The following is a 16,700-nucleotide window of genomic DNA, read 5'->3' on the forward strand; positions in this document are numbered from 1 at the left end:
AATGTTTGTATGTTTAATCCTGTTCATATATCTAAAAATAAATTACTTTATTTTGGAAATACGTTCAGGTCACAAGTTTTCATTTCTAATTCATGATCAGAGTTGTTCTCATCAGTGTCTGAGATTTCATAATGCAAAGATCTTGAGGAATTATTTTGTGAGATTAGGCTGGTCCTAGTTTCATAGAGTAGTTCTTACATCTCTAAATAAAACCTAACATAAATAAATTTGGTTCTAGACTTTTTTGTATTCAACTGTTGATGCAAATGAACAAAATCATGCATAATGCTTTTGGAATAATAAAAGGACAGCGTTCCTTAAAGAATTATAAACGGTCTGCCAATTGGCATGCAATATAATTGGATTATATGTTATACTCATTGTTTAATATTGTTATATACTTACGTTAAGAAAATATATAGGGGTTAGACAATGAAACTGAAACACCTGGTTTTAGATCATAACATCCTTTCAGACAGCTTTGTCTTGTGTCCACAGTTAATCCTGTTGGATGTGGTTCATCCTTCTTGGTGGTATGCTGACATTACTCTGGATACTGTGGCTCTTGATACATCACAAAGACTTGCTGTATTGGTCACAGATGCTCCAGAAAGATATGCACCAACAATTTGTCCTCTTTTGGCATTAACATTATGGGTGACTCTGGAATGTCACCCAAAATGTTGTGTGCATTGCAATATTTTGAGCAAAACTGTGCTCTTACCCTGTTAATTGAACCTTCACACTCTGGTCTTACTGGTGCAATGTGCAATTAATGAAGATTGACCACCAGCCTGGTCCAATTTAGGCATGGAACCTCCCACACTAAAATGACAAGTGTTTCAGTTTCATTGTCCCTGTAGTAATAGCTATATTGGTCAAACTTTTAAAATACCTTGCATGCATTTCGAGAATGAATGATGACTGATCTCATGCTACACCAAATTTTAGCTTAATCTGTAAAATTGACTGAGGTATAGATATTTATGTGTAGTCCCTCTTGACTTGGGCTGACTCAAAAAGTAATTAGTTATAGACATATAGCCAATATTTGCTTTCTGAGAGCTTTATTTATTAACCTTTATTTGACCTGGCAATTTTCAATGGGATCTCTTTTGCAAAGGGTTGGGCCTAAAGACATTCCAACATGCATGTTTGTTAGAGGAAACAAAGTACCATCATGTGAAATACATGGTGGTTTATGAGATATTTTTCTAACAGAAAAACAAGATGTTTATCTTGTTTGTAGGTGTTTACCTACAGTTAATAACAAGTTTTAGGTAAATATGTTGGACAATGTGCAGATCTCAAAGCATGGGCATCTGCCCATGATTGTACTCACGTGCTATCGCACCAAGCTTTAGTTTAATATTTATAAAAAGGACTGATTTAGTGATATTTAATGTTTTCTAAGGTCAGTTGGGTGTGGGGTTATCACTTAGTGCCCAAAGTACAAGTTGGGGATGAGTCACATTTTCACTCAATATATGTAAATTTGACTGAGTTGGAGTCATTTTCGTGTTTGCTAAGATCAATTTGTTGTGTCAGCCATTTTTATATGAAGTCACCCAAATATTATCTTTGTAGATTTTAATCAATCAATTACTTTCTGAAAATAAACATATATGTATGCATACATTATCACTCCACTGTGGTATTTGGCAGAGTGTGATAGTAAAAAAGCAAGTCAACTCACAGGTTGGCCGTCAGTTCCTGGCTGTCCTTTAGCACCCGCGACTCCATCTTTACCCTAAAAAGAAAATGGGCCCACAGCGTGAGAACAATACAGCAATTCACCACAGGCCTATTTCAAACGACATGTTTTAATCTTACTGGAGGCCCCGCTACTCCCAAGCCAGTAGGCCCCTGAGGCCCAGGAAGCCCCATGTCACCCTTGGAGCCCTGTGAATGAGAAACCCCCAAGGTGAAAGTTTGCGCCGGCTTCCCCTGGCTATAGATGTGATCATTTACGTGAATCACTCCTATCTGAAAGGCTACCTTTTCCCCTGCAGGTCCAATAAGGCCAGGTGATCCTGGAATACCAGGAAGTCCCTGCACAAAGTGAAGAGATTAGACTAAATTTGAAATATGTAGAGCTAAGGAGCAATGCTTTAAAAAAATTGAAAAGCTTACAACAAGTCCTGGGAGACCCCTTGGTCCTTCTTCACCCTAAAATTAAAAAGCAGTAATATAAAAAAAAAATGATGTGAGAAAGAAAAGAGATTAAATAAATTTCTCCAGTTTATACTCCATTATTCTACAATGAATCAAGTGGTTTGCGACAAAAAAATATATATAGGCTGTCTATATATTGACCTGTGGTCCTGGAAGGCCAACTCCTGCAGCTCCAGGTTCTCCCTACAGGGGGCAAAATGCACCACATGTCAGAATCTGGATTTGCCTTTATAACCACAAAGTGAAATAACATTCATACCTTGCTTCCTTTGAAACCAGGTGAACCTGGTAAACCTGGAGTACCTGATTTTCCCTGAAAAGTACAAAGAAAATGGTAAACATCAGTAATTCCAATTCTACACAGCTAAAAGGACACTGGTTCAAAATTTTCTCACATTCTTGCCAGGCTTTCCTGCTCCAGGGGGACCAGGGTCTCCTTTCTCTCCTTTGGGGCCTGGCACAGCTGTACCATCACCATCTACAGCGCCAGGAGAAGAACAGCTGGTACACGCCTCCCCCTGGGTAAACAAATCCAAAACCTGTTCTAGAAACTTTTTTTAAAGAATTGAAGTTACTCTTGGAAAAGTAAGTTTCCAAAGTTTGGCACTCAGTCTTAACTACTGTACGTATATATTAGGCATTTGGCCTGCAATTAGGTGTTAAAAGACATAAATGCAAAACTTAAACAACATCATTGATACAAAAACACAAACGGCACATCCTATGGCACTGGTTTTAGTACCAAACATTGAATGATGCAAATTTATCTGCACCAAGGTGAAATGGAAGTTTCTGTAAGCTTTCTGACTACCTTCTCTCCTTTCAAGCCCCTTAGTCCATCCTGACCAGGCTCTCCGGGTGGTCCTGGGACTCCAGGAACGCCACTCAGTCCCTTTTCTCCTTGATCTCCTTGATCACCCTGGAAATAAAATTGGCAATAAAGGACAGGTAGAAACATCAAAATGTTCTAGAACTGCTAGTTTAGTGCAACCAGAGTAAAGCTGATTTAACAAAGGCTTATTGGGATGAAGATAACTGGTGATGAATTTAGCTTTCAAATGATGATGGTTTCACTCTCAGGATTTCCAGAACTGAATAGCTGTATTTTAATTATTAACTTCTATTTAACCAGGGAAATCCCACTGAGATGATAGATCTTGTTTGCAAGGGAGGCCTGGGTCTGAAGGCATCCTGTTTGTACATGTTTTTGGTCTGTGGGGGGAACAGGAGTACCCTGAGAAAACCCATGCAAGCACGAGACAAAGGTACAAACTCTGCACAGAAAGACACCAGGTCCGAACTGGGTATCAAACCCAGAACCTTCTTGCTGTGGGGTATCTGTGCTAACCACTAAGACATCATGCTTTTTTGAAACTGAAGCTGAGTGATTACAGAGTATATATGTTTTACTATGTTAAGGAATTTTGGCTCTGTTGGTGGCAGATTTACATCCCAGATGTTTTAGTTAAATGTTCCAAACAACAAATTTGGCAGTATAAAACAGAGCTGGGGGTATTAAGATTCTCAGTTCTTTAAAATCTTGTTTAGTAACAATAAATTAGGAACAGCTGTTTGTATCTAAACCTTCCACAGTTTTTTTTCTTTATCTCTGGGAGAAAAAAAAATTGATTTTTATGTGGACAATGAGTTATTTAAAAGACTGGCGGAATGCCCAGGAGGCTTGATTAGTTGGTTTTAACTTCTCAGCTGATAACAGGGTTTTTTAATGTGGTGTGAATTCCTTGCTGAGTCCCAGCGGGAGCTCACTGTGTGCGTGAAAATACACACAGAACATCTATTTATAAAGGAAATCAGTAGAATACCTAAACCAGAGACCTACCTGCTCTCCCTTTGCACCAGGCAGGCCCGGTGGTCCCTGCGAAAGTAAAAATACACGTTCAGGCATGTGAAAGTGCAGACCATATATGCTTATACATACAAAAAAAAAAAACAATAAAATAAAAGAAACAGTTGACACAAAGCACATAGAATGTCAAAAAAGAATAAAAGTCAGGGAATGGAATTGGTAGAAATCTAGTATAGCAAGTACGCTCACATATCCTGTTTGTATAATGAACATTATGTAGATCAGCCCTGGAGGGCAAAACCTTTCTGTATCACAAACTTTTGACTCATCCAGATGGAAGTTAATCTGTTTCACTCTGCAGGAGGACAGGACGCCAAGAAGCTGCATTGACGTTTTGGGATTTGTCTGGTCTTAATTCCGATGACAGTAGTGGTTGTAAAGATGAACACAACGAATCAACTGAGCCTTGTTTCTATTTCTTCTTATTGTTCTCAAGTTGGCTTGTAAGCCATATGATCTTATCCCACGTTTTGCTTGATCAAGCTTCTTTAATTTCATACAGGTTTTATGGGACAAAAAACTGGTCAGAAGCAATAAAACCAAAATTAAAGAGAACACAGGAAAATAAATAAAGTGACAGGCAGTGCATGTTATGCATTTCAAACTCAATTTCATTATAGTCAATAAAATTCAACTAAGTATCATTAAAATAGTTTAAAATCCTACTAAAAGTAAGCTGCTGGGGAAAATTGACTGTCCTTTCCTGCTTTTCATGCTATTTCCACCAAGGCAAACATTCCTCCAAACTGCCTGTGAGTGTACAAATTAAAATTCATTGTACTATGCAAACATTCACAGATATATTTTCCTTGGAGCACAATCAAACCTGTTTGCCATCAGCGCCGAGACCTGGTGGTCCAGGTGGACCTGGAGGGCCAGGTTCACCTTTTCTTCCCTCTGGCATTTTGATTCCAGCGAGTTGGCTGCCAGGTTCTGTTGGCTGACACACACCACACTCGCCCTGGGAAAGGGCAAGAAGTTAAAGATTTGTTTGCATGACAATTAGGCTAAAATACAGAAAAGTAACACTTTTATCAATGCATACAGTACCTTCTCACCCTTTGGGCCAGGCTCACCAGTTCCAGGCTCCCCTTGTTCACCCTGTAAAATGATTATATTATTTAAATCTGACATAAAATAACCATATCATCAATTATGTTTATGCCAAAAGTTTTATTTTTTTTTTTGTCTGTGCACCACAATGGAGCATTAAAGCCACATTACAGTACAATTTATTTCATTTTATTTTATTTTGTTTTATTATGGGAATAAAGTTAAAATGTTGTGAGAATAAATAGTATTATGGGAATAAAGTTGAAATAGCACAAGAATACAGTAATAACAATACAAGAACTCCTACACTGTGTTAAAGTAAGGAATGTTGGGCATCCTGTGAAGGGCTATATTGACATCTGTATTATTCAACTTTATGGATCAATATGATAAACTGAAGTCTGTTGGCAATTCATGGCTGCATTGATGTATTTAGTCATCACATAATGTGGATGACAGCATATTACAATAACAGTGACACAAAAAAGTACTTTATAAATGCAGTGACACATGAGGCTGTCCGACAACAGGTGTGGGCTGACTCTGGAATGGAAAATGGACATTTCAGAATATTTTGATCTTATTCTCTTAACAAAAAAATATAAAATTATAAAAATCTCACAGTGTGGCCCTAACACTTAGTCACAGATACTATTAAAATATGTGAACAATGTTAACTATGGATGGATGGATGGATGGATGTATTTTATCTCAAAGTTTATAATTAGGTTTGCTCTAAATCTGGTTAATGTTTGGGGATGTGGTCATAAGCTACAAAAGCTAACACAGTAAGAAAAATATTTAATGAACCACTAATTGGATTTTGATAACATTTTCAGAAACCATTTCTTCAAAGCACATCTACAAGTGATTAACCTTTGGAGTCAATCAACACAAGATGGCTGCCACAATCAACTGGCCTTTAGCCTGCCTGACCCAGGTTGCCAGGGATTTTGCATTTGCATAGTAGGCTGTTAAATGATTCAATTGGCTGTCTTTATTTTATTTTATTTTACTTTTACTTTTTTAGATTGACACCTTCTTTGACCAACTGGGTACATCTAATATCTCTCCAGAGCTCAAAATATGTGGCAAGGTCCTCATGTGATTGATTGACTGTAGAAATGGCCAATCAGCTCTGAGCTTCATTCTGACATCACAGCTATGTAAACCTATCCGGGGGGTGGGGGGGCGCTTGTGTGGGGATAGAAAATCAAACTTACAGAAATTTCTGATGTGCAGTCATTTTGTCCTCTGAGCGCTGACAACAGCATATATATATATATATATATATATATATATATATATATTAAATGTAAATGCTATAAAATAAAGGCTTATACTTTTGTTATGGCAGTCCTTTTTGATCACATTTGGTCAAAATTAGTCAAATAATGAACCAAAAGAGAAAAGCCTTTTATTTTTTTGCTGCTCTGGTTTTATAAGCTGTGTGGATTGTATTTTATCATTTTTGTTGTGTTTTGGGTGTTTGTTGGTGGGGAATGGCTGCATGTCCCCCAGATTCGATTCATTTTGCTGATCATTACAATGTTTTTGTATTTCAATTATGCTGTGAGTAAGTATGTGTGGTAGAATATGATTTATGATGGTTTTATCTGTCATTTGAGCTCCCAGTGAAGTCTGTGTTGAAATGACAGTATTTGTTTGTCCAGTTTGGACATTTGCTGGAGACCTGTCCAAGTATGGTGGACATGCTGGAATATGTTGTGTCTCAAATATTCATTTTGATGCTATTGTTACCAAATATGAACTGTTAATAGTTGAGAAACTTTATATTTTTACACAATATATTTGTTTTCCTACCATTCCCTTCATGTTCTGGAACATTTTAAAATCTTACAAAATTTTAAGTAAGAAAAAAAATCTTGTGATTTTATTGTATTTTAACTTCAATAACTAAAGCCTATAAAATATGACTGCTGAAGTTAACATTTCAGATTGAAAGCTTCAAACAGAGACTAGACTTGTGAATTTACTCCAAAGAGTCCAAGAACAGTACTTAATTAAATTTGGGTATGGTTTTTAAGGAGTTTTAGGCAGGTATGTAATTTAGTTGGGTGTCAGTTAAAGTGGCTCCATGTTGTGTAATTTCAGTCTTAATCTCAGTTTAGTAAGCCAATGCTGTGTGACAGGTCTGAACTTGACATCAAGTTGGAAGTGTTGAGCCTACAGTAGAGATATGACATTAGTTGGTAGTTGTGATAGTAAATACACTGTAAGACAAGTCAAACACAACACATTTCATTAATGTTAAGTGGTTTCTGTGAGTTTGTGAACCGGAAATTACTCCACTGTTTAAACTGTTGAACTGTTACTGTATCTCTTAATTATATACAGTATATATTGGTTTGATTATCATCCAGAAACTCCAGTTCCCTGAGTTGTTTCAACAAATACTGTATTCCTTTTGGTATGATTTATTATTATTATTGTTGTTGTTGTTGTTGGTATTAGTAGTAGTAGTAGTAGTAGTAGTAGTAGTAGTAGTAGTAGTAGTAGTAGTAGTAGTAGTAGTAGTATTTAGCACTTATTTAACAGTTCTGCCATTGTGATTTTGATTTGAGTGTCATTTTATGCCACATCTATTTGATAAGAAGACACTAGTCATGGCTGCACTAACATCACAAGATAGGTAAGATTAAATTTATGATATTGATTTATCCATGACTGTTTGATCATAAGAAAAGGACAGCTTTGGATGAAGATATTTGCTAATCTTTTTTTTTTTATTTTTTATTTTAATTTTTCATTTTTTTAGTTGGAACCACCAACAATTAGTGTTTTGAAGCTTTTAGTAGGGTCAGAACAATCATTTTTAAAATGTATGGGTCATTGAAAATAGCTGAAAAGTGTGCATTAAATAAGTTGGAAAGTTAGGATGAATTTTAAATCATTTACGCATTACGGAGTTCTCAGCCAGGGTCAAGCAGAGTGCGTGTATGTTTACTCTTATTGAATATTTATAAGCTAAAATGCATAGATAGGCAAACTTTATGTTGAATTGCCTTTAAAAAATCAGTATATTCTTGTGAAAAAGTAAGAGACCCAAGCTACTATTCAATATGAGTGAGTCTGATTAAAAAATAAATARAAAAATCCCATAAAAGGTAATTATATTTAAGCATATTATTTATTAACATTGTGTGAGCTATTTAGTATAACCAGAATGTAGAAGTGTTTGCTTCTTTGTGTGTTTCTAAAACAGAATGTGCTGCAGTTAGAAAATGCAAAACATACTGAACAAAAAAAAGAAAAAAAAGAAGAAAGAACAGAAATAAACCTTCTTACAAGACACCCACACAAAATAGATAGAGGTGTAACAAAGTAAAATGGGGTTGTTTATGAATTTAAAGTCTGCCTTTTTTCCATTAACCATAATAAATCACTTCAATTCAATTGGAACTCTTCAAACCCTAATGAAAAAAGGTTAATGAAGGTTATGTCAGATTTTTTTTCTCTTACCTTTTCCCCTTTCAGTCCATTCTTGCCACTGAGTCCCTTCGGTCCAGTTTTCCCCTGACATGTGATCACAATTTATTTTATTTTTTTTTTTTAACATCAGGAGGTTGTGAAGCAGAACTTTCAGTTTCAAAGAACTGAAGCTGAACTCACCGGCTTCCCATCAGCGCCTGTGCTGCCTGCATTACCCTGCGGACAAGCAAAGAAGAAGAAAAAAATAATAAAATAAAATACTGAATTTCCTGAATTGCTAAAAATGGATGAGTTTTTAAATTGGTAATTCACCCTTCATAGTAAGTCTCACCCTACAGGCAGCTATGTCAAATGATATTGTTTTTTGAGTACCTAGGCTCTTCACTAATACGTTTCCAGCTGAGGAATATCCCTATGGTCGACAGTTTGGGGCCCTAAAATTAGCACACTGCTGTGATTATCTTCCTGATGGAGTCTATTAAGAGCCGTGCTCCGACACCTACTGGGTGAGCTCCTCTTATGTAAGCCATGTCAGCTACTGGGGTCAGCTACTCTCTGCACTACTGTTGCGTAACTTACCTTCTCTCCTTTAAGTCCAGGTAACCCTGTGTTTCCTGGCTCACCCTGTAAAGTAGAAACAAAAGGTAAAATAAATAATTTTAATGAAGGTGTTTATCATTAAGTGTATTACAATGGGAACACATTTGAAAGCAAAATAAAAAGTGGCCAATAGGGCAACTTTTTTGAAATTTTGTTAGATTTTACCTCAGTCGTCTTTTATAATGTCCAATATAAATTTCAAACATACTATTTTTTTAGTGATCTGAAGGGAAGTTTATTCAGTTTACACAGATTGTTAGATGTACTTCACACATACATGTTCATATTGAGATGTCTGAACTAGTTTTGATGATCAAATGTGTAATTATGTATTTCTTACTTATTGAAATTAAGCTCTGATAATAGTAGTGTGCATGCTCAGTTTTGAGTGGCTCATGATATGGGTCATCTCAGAACAAACCACACTTTTGACAGCTAAAAAAAACATTTTCACACCAAACAACAAACAGTGTGTTTAACACTGGACTGCTCAACAGGAAGGGCCTTCTGTATCAGGGATGTATTTTGCCCCAAATGGTTCGGTCAGAAGGTTGTGTTTAAAAAAAACTGTGTTATTTCCTGATTCTTGGCAAAAACAAACAAACAAATAAATAAATCAGAGACTTCGATCAGTTCTGTTTTTAGTCTGGCTAGTGGTTGTGTAAAACTTGGTATTTTTCAATTAAACGTTCAAGTCTAAATCTGAATTTGTGTCCTGTGCGTATTTCATCTGCCAATGAACACAATTTCTTAAATATCTAAACTGACAAAATGCAGGCATTTTTCATATTTAAGGGAATAAAGAAAACCAAGAAAAAAAAAGGTTAAACTACTGCCTGTAAGCCATTATTGTCACCATTGGAACTATGCACCTGTATCTGTCACGTGACCACATTTTAAAATATATATAGATAGAAATGCAAACTAAAAAGTAAACCTCAGCCAGTCAATGTGCAAAAACTAAGAGTCATAAAGAAAAAAACAAATATGTTGAACTGTAGGCGGAATAAGCTCCTGGTGGTTGAAAATGTCAATGTCTTTGTCTATAATGTTTTAGCGAAAATTAAAAAAAAACCTTCACTTTAAGATTTGGTGAGAAAATACAGAGCTCAGAAAAAATGGAAATCAATGAGTTTGGATTTACGCATAAAATATGAAGGGATAAAGACAATAAAATGTAGATGTCAGATGCAGAAATGTTGACTGACATAAACAACTTTTGAACAAAATAAATGCATTTATTTAACCAAAACAAAGGGCTGATGTTGTAGCAACAGGAAAAAAAAAAAATTCTTTAGGCGACAGAAAAAAAAAAACTTGAAGGAGAGTGTGTTGTAAGTACACACAATGCCAGACTGCAGATAGTGAAGAAATTGTGAAGACTGAGGGTAATGAGAAGAGGAAATAAACCTGGGCTAATTGACAATATGGAACAGGACCAGGGAGTGAAGTCTAACAATGACTAATTTCTAACTGAGGGACAGATAGGAAACTCAGAAGGGAATGCTATAAACTAAACAGAAAGAGGACAAACTCAAAACATAAAACCACAAAAAAAAATAAAAAAAGAAAACACRATTTTGACAAGGATGAGAAAAAAAAAACACTGGTTCAAAGATCAAAAACAAAGAAAAAAGTTTTAAATCCTAACTCTATAAGAAGTATAATGATTTTAGAAAGAAAAAAGGGCATTTATTTATTTTTTGTAAAGATTTGACCTTTAAAACTTAACGTGTGTCATAATCACACTTCTATGTTTCACGTTTTGTGGCAGAATCTTAAAAATAAAAGTCACAGACAACTGCACTGCAATTTGTTAAAACCTGTTGAAACTGTCAAAATCACAAGTAGGCTTTGCAAAGTCCAACTTCCTATAAAATAGTTAAAGTTTAAACAATGTTGCTGTGAAATGTGCTGAGGTTATATGCAATAGGTGTCTTGTTTTTGCAAAGTTTTGTGATTTGTGTCTTTGACATACAATGTATTGATACCAAAACTTACATAACACTATTCCCTGTCAAGTTTAATTGATTTTTTGACATAGTTGTGGGAGTAAATTGAAAGTTATTGAGTACAATAGTTGATTAAATTGTCTCAATGCTTATGCATTTTTGCTTATGCAAAAAAATGGTTCACCGACTATATTTTTATACAGTATGTGCTGTATTGTGCATTGCATCTTTTTCTGAAAAAAATAAAAAATAAAAATAAATAAAATTAAACTTACTTGCTCCCCTTTATGTCCAATCCCAGGCTCCCCTTTTTCACCCTTCTGCTGCATCACGGTTGTAATGCCATTGAGGTTTGCAAATTGTTCAGGATCAGGGCATGCAGAACATGACTCCCCCTAAACCACATTAAGAGAGGTTGTTTTCATACAGTATTTGATATCGATTCACACAAAATTTGGAACAAACTTGCAACATTTAGGAACGAAAAACTGTTAAAGTTGGGAAACATTCTCGAGTTCCAAGTTAGACTAAGAATAAATTCAAAGCTTGGTTAGTTATTAGACCAAATTGTTGCTGGCCTGTGACAAAATAAAGCAGTCTAAACCAGAAAATGGCTTGTCTTTGAGCTTAAAGACAGAGAACAAGCTGACCTTCTCTCCTTTGGCACCATCTGATCCCCGTTCTCCCTGCCAAAACATACAAAAACACAGACATCCAAATTATCCTCAGCTCATTCTGCCAAGCAAGTTTGCTTTGAGTTCTCATGCTTGAAAACGGCATTGGAAGCATTTTGGTCATTGCAATTAGCCAGATGTCAGTAAATATCAGTGTGTGTGAGTGTGTGGGTGTGAGGGATGGTAGTTTTAATTTGAGCAGATTGGCATTAATGTACATTAAAGCACAGCTATAGATCTACACCTACATACAGCTGGTGCTGTTTTAGGGACTCTTTTTTTTTTTTTGCATTTTGTGCAGTTTGTTCCTAGTTTCCCTTGCTCCTGCTTTAGGATGGAGTATTACAGTGCTGACGTTAGCATATTAAAATGTACAGGAATGTAGATGAGTGTGTATAGGTCACACTTACACAGAATATGAATTAACTAGAAATTGCAACGAGGAGAGAATTCAGTACCTTTTGTCCTGCTTTGCCATCTGCACCTCTCGGTCCCTGGTAGATACGAAGACAAAAATGAAGTTAAAAGGAGGATTATCAAAAGTAAGAGTGTTATTAGTTTAGCTCTGTGAAAGAAGGAGCATATCTAACTTTCTCTTTCTGTGTATATACCTTGTTCTCCCTCTGCCCTAACCAGGTATGACAGATTGATGCTGACGCTATTGAAAATCGTTGCACAGAGAATCTCATAGGGCTAAAGATTTATATTCTATCACCCCTGCACCACAAATCATTCTCTATTCCACCTGCTGGAGTAAGTGGGAGTTAAAAAATATGAGATAAAAGACACACAAAGTACAGTATTTTGAGTTTTGACTCACAAGAGAGACACAAAGGCTTATTAGAATTTTATTAAGAAACGACCTTTGTCTCAGTGACAAAACTTTTGACAGCATAACACGTCTTATTCTCCCCTGAACTGCAAGAATTTACAGCGACAAATACAACCTCAAGGTGGACATAAATGCTATAGTTTCCCTCCGAATGATACGATTAAATACATCTATCTCTGCCATCATACAAGTGCTCAGGGTTCAGTTGTCAGCTACAACTCAGACCGTGTCTACAAGTCTAATAAAACATGTAGCGAGATCATAAAAATGTAAAATGGAGCATTTTGGTCGGTGCAGAATACATTACAGCCAAAGCAATACACTTACAGGAAGTCCTGTGTCTCCAGTCCCCGGGGATCCGGGCTCTCCTTTTGGACCAGGCTTCCCTTGTAAAGCCACTGTGTTGATGTCTCCAGTGGACACTGGGCACACTTCGCATGGGTCGCCCTGAAGATTTAACAGAAAATGCGTGTGATGAGCGAGCGCACGGACACACAAATCAAAACATATCAAGGCCAAGCTTATGTGGTATTATACCTTCTCTCCTTTAGGGCCTCCTGGGCCTCTTGGTCCCTGAGAAAACAGCAGATTTCCCGTCAAACACTGATGTATCTGCTCATAGTTACAGCACTGTCTGTAGGAAGCTGGTGCATGCATTACTGAGGAGTAATCAATGTTTGAAAGAGTTCCTCACTGGATCTCCTGGCAATCCGTCTTCTCCTGTAGGTCCCGTGTCTCCCTGTTAACGCAAATTTAAATCTGAGCACCACTGTACAAAAACAAGCTTATTTAATTTGCTAATAATATTTGCACAGATTTGGTAGCTCGAGGGTATTTAAAATTTCAAAAAGAACAGGATTTTTTTGGCTAAATTAAAAGCATCAACAAAACTGAGTTATAATAGTGTTGGCTTGACTAATAAAGAAGAGAAGCTCTAATAATTCTACCAAATTATTAGTCGTGCTCAACAAATGCTTTTAAGAAGTTATCACAAACTGGATACTATTTCAGTGTTTCTATGTTTTGATACGGTTTTGAAATGGAGTGTGAAAAGATTATTGTCTTGTAGTTTAAAAGCTGCAGGTTTGAGTCCCATGATCTCCATGTAGGTTTTTCAGAACAAAACCATTCCCTCATTGTTGCATGACGATAATTGTGTAATTTTGTTCATATTTCCAAGTCTTCCAACCCTTCTTGTCACAAACCGCTGGGAGAATTTTTCACTCCCCTATGCATAAGAAATCTTTGTGAGATTGGTCAGAAGTTGTTTATGCTGAAAGCGCTCGGACACTGCTCTTTGCTTCTAGTACTCGCTTCCAAACTCTGAATGTTGTACCGGAAAACAGGCATATACAAAAATAGTCAGCCAGGATGGATTTGTGGGCAAAGTAATAGCAAATATCTACCAGTTTTTTGTCCCCGAGTGTACACGCCAGATGGAATAAGCTCCATGCAGTGACATATATTACAGCAGAAGTGGTTACCCAGGATCTTGGTGCAGTGTTTTGTAGGGGTTAAGAAAAGTGTGTGCAAAAACAAACGTCGACCAATTACGTGACTGTCAACTGGTCAGCTTCAAATGGAGTATGTGGAGGCCTTAAATCTTGTCTTGTCTTGTTTGTTTCTGGATTTGTGATGGATTGGCAGCCTGTCCAGAGTGAGACCTGCCCCCCACCCCCACCCAATTCCGTAAGAATAGGCCATAAAACATGAACAACTGAAAAGACAAAAAAAGATCATTTTTGCTTTTTACTTGCAAATACATATGTACTTTGGGCTGAATATAGAGACATTGGGCCTCATGCAAGAACATGTTCGTATTCTTCTCCTAAATTTCTCTTACTTTTGTTCGTACAAAGGGTTCGTACGAACATGTCACGTCAGATTCAACAAACTCTTCTATCTTCAGGAAAAGTGTGTAAATGAGCTGCGTAAATTCCACCTGTTCTATCCAGCTGCTCGTGCACGCGAGAGGAGATTAGCATAATTACCACCCCAAAAACACCATATAAGGCTATGTTTCCTGCCTCAGATACAAGGAAGTGTCCATTCATGAAAAATGACAGCRAAAATTAAAAAGAAGAACTTTACGAGTTCAGAGATTGAAGTCAGTCTGTCAGAGATCCAGAAAAGAAAATCTGTAATTTTTTGCAGAGTCAGCTGTGGAACAAAAAGAGCTGCTAAAAGAATAAACAACTGTGTTAAATCATCTTCATTTATTCAGAAGCCACACCGTCCCACACCATACGTGAATTTTGTTAGTATCTGAAAAAAAATCTAAGAATGTGAAAACATTGGTGAATGTCACAAATTCTCCTAAATCACTCGTACGCACAACTCAAGAACAAATCTGTGCATTTGAACGGTGCTTGCATGAGGCCCATTGTAATGTTTCACAGTTTTAGTTTATTCTGAACCAGTTGAGTCAGGTTCTCCGCTGGGTTCTTCTCCAAGAGAATTCTTCACTCTGAGAAGTTGCAGGTAAGCTCAGCCTTATAAGCAATACCTTGCAATAGTGAGTCAACAAGTATAAATATGACAGCCAAACTGACTGTTCACATGTAAAAGAAGACCATCAGCTTAAGAACTGATTGTTAGTGCCCTGATGTCTGCTTGTAGTTCAAAGAACACTGAGACATGCTCTCAGCACAACATTGTGAGAGGGGATATTTCAGAGGACCTGACTCAACATTTTTTTAAATTCTCTACTTGAATTATTGAGATGAATAAGCAAACATGTCAGGTTGTACAAATTGTATCTAAATGGCACAAATTACCCCCCACTTTGCAGGTATACAGATGTGAGAAATCTCACAGATTTGTTCAAATTTCACAGATTTTTTCAAACACTCAGCTTCAAGTTGATTTTACATCTCAAAGACTGTAGGACGTAAAAATAAACCGGCAATAAACAGAAATAAATAACCATCTCCCATCCCACTAGAAATAAGTTTGCCACTGCACCTTCTCTCCTTTTCCTATGCCAGGTTCACCAGGAAGACCCTATGAGAAAACATGTTTAAATATAAAGTATATAGTAGTATTGTATACAACAAGGACAATAGGACACAACAAGCATACTGTATCTACTTCAAGTACGTCCCATGAAATGAAATTAAAAAAATCTCACCGGAGGACCTGGCTTTCCAATTCCTGGTGGACCTGGAAGTCCAGGCTTCCCTGGCTCCCCAGCCAACCCTTCAGGACCCACTGGACCCGGCAAACCCTAGCAGACAAGTTCAACAGGGATTCTGTTAAATCTAAATGGAACTGAATAAATGTGACAGACAGGCGGCTGGTAGAAAGTCCAGGACTTAAAGTCGACAAACCTTCTGCCCCTTGGGGCCGACCACACAGACGGACCCTCCTCGACCCTGGGAAATGGTGACAGACCAAGAGAAAAGAGACATCATCAGTGTCACCATTAAAAGCTGTGTTGACAGTTCTTTTTGTTAAGACAATTGTCAGATCTCTTAATTTGTTTACGATTTTACATTGAAAGATAGAAGAAAAAAACAGAGCCTGTAAAATAAATGGTCTTCAGTCGTGCGTGAACAATATTTTCTGTCTGTTTGTTTCAAGACACATCAACGGGCACATTTATATTCACAATGTCAGATGGATGGGAGGCAGAACGAAATCTATTCTCATCCAAATCCATCTGGTCACAACAAGAACTCGGCTTGGCAAACAGCTTAATATGACAATGTCTGATGCCAGAACTGCTGGAATATCCCACTGCATACAGGGGTCGCGATTTGTTCCTCAAAAAGGTCTTCATGCGTTTTTAGGGGATCATTACATCGTATGGGAAAGATTAAAAGGTTTAAGTCTTCCTGAATAGATGCCTGCCGGTGTGGGAGACGAATGGGCCAGTCAATGAGGCAGCATTGATTGTGCAAGCTTTGTTGCTTTAGCCTAATCTAATGGGCAATAACAGGTTGACAACGTGGCGGTAGAGGAGATATCAATGGGAGTCTGAGTTTAAAGACTAATACCACATAAGTTTCTAAAATGTTGGTTCAAGTCTGATAAAAGTAGCTGTGTGTGTGTGTGTGTGTGTGTGTGTGTGTGTGTGTGTGTGTGTGTGTGTG

General features: G+C 37.0%; 1 protein-coding gene across 1 annotated transcript in view; it reads right to left on the reverse strand.

The window, feature by feature from the left end:
- The window catches only part of col16a1 (collagen, type XVI, alpha 1), a 111,961-nt gene that overhangs the window by 34,369 nt on the left and 60,892 nt on the right, over window positions 1-16,700 (reverse strand). The window contains exons 15-37 of the mRNA XM_014019732.1: window positions 15,936-15,980; window positions 15,737-15,832; window positions 15,571-15,609; window positions 13,301-13,345; window positions 13,144-13,179; window positions 12,934-13,053; window positions 12,233-12,268; window positions 11,751-11,786; window positions 11,376-11,495; window positions 9,128-9,172; window positions 8,729-8,764; window positions 8,579-8,632; window positions 5,093-5,143; window positions 4,869-5,003; window positions 4,016-4,051; window positions 2,987-3,094; window positions 2,571-2,693; window positions 2,435-2,488; window positions 2,317-2,358; window positions 2,134-2,169; window positions 1,999-2,052; window positions 1,834-1,902; window positions 1,697-1,750 (exon numbers count right to left, since the gene is read on the reverse strand). Of these exons, the coding sequence (XP_013875186.1) occupies window positions 1,697-1,750; window positions 1,834-1,902; window positions 1,999-2,052; window positions 2,134-2,169; window positions 2,317-2,358; window positions 2,435-2,488; window positions 2,571-2,693; window positions 2,987-3,094; window positions 4,016-4,051; window positions 4,869-5,003; window positions 5,093-5,143; window positions 8,579-8,632; window positions 8,729-8,764; window positions 9,128-9,172; window positions 11,376-11,495; window positions 11,751-11,786; window positions 12,233-12,268; window positions 12,934-13,053; window positions 13,144-13,179; window positions 13,301-13,345; window positions 15,571-15,609; window positions 15,737-15,832; window positions 15,936-15,980 (1,470 nt within the window). The remainder of the gene's footprint in view (window positions 1-1,696; window positions 1,751-1,833; window positions 1,903-1,998; window positions 2,053-2,133; window positions 2,170-2,316; window positions 2,359-2,434; window positions 2,489-2,570; window positions 2,694-2,986; window positions 3,095-4,015; window positions 4,052-4,868; window positions 5,004-5,092; window positions 5,144-8,578; window positions 8,633-8,728; window positions 8,765-9,127; window positions 9,173-11,375; window positions 11,496-11,750; window positions 11,787-12,232; window positions 12,269-12,933; window positions 13,054-13,143; window positions 13,180-13,300; window positions 13,346-15,570; window positions 15,610-15,736; window positions 15,833-15,935; window positions 15,981-16,700) is intronic.

The sequence above is a fragment of the Austrofundulus limnaeus genome, unplaced genomic scaffold (assembly GCF_001266775.1).
Source record: "Austrofundulus limnaeus strain Quisiro unplaced genomic scaffold, Austrofundulus_limnaeus-1.0 Scaffold228, whole genome shotgun sequence".
Classification (NCBI taxonomy): domain Eukaryota; kingdom Metazoa; phylum Chordata; class Actinopteri; order Cyprinodontiformes; family Rivulidae; genus Austrofundulus; species Austrofundulus limnaeus.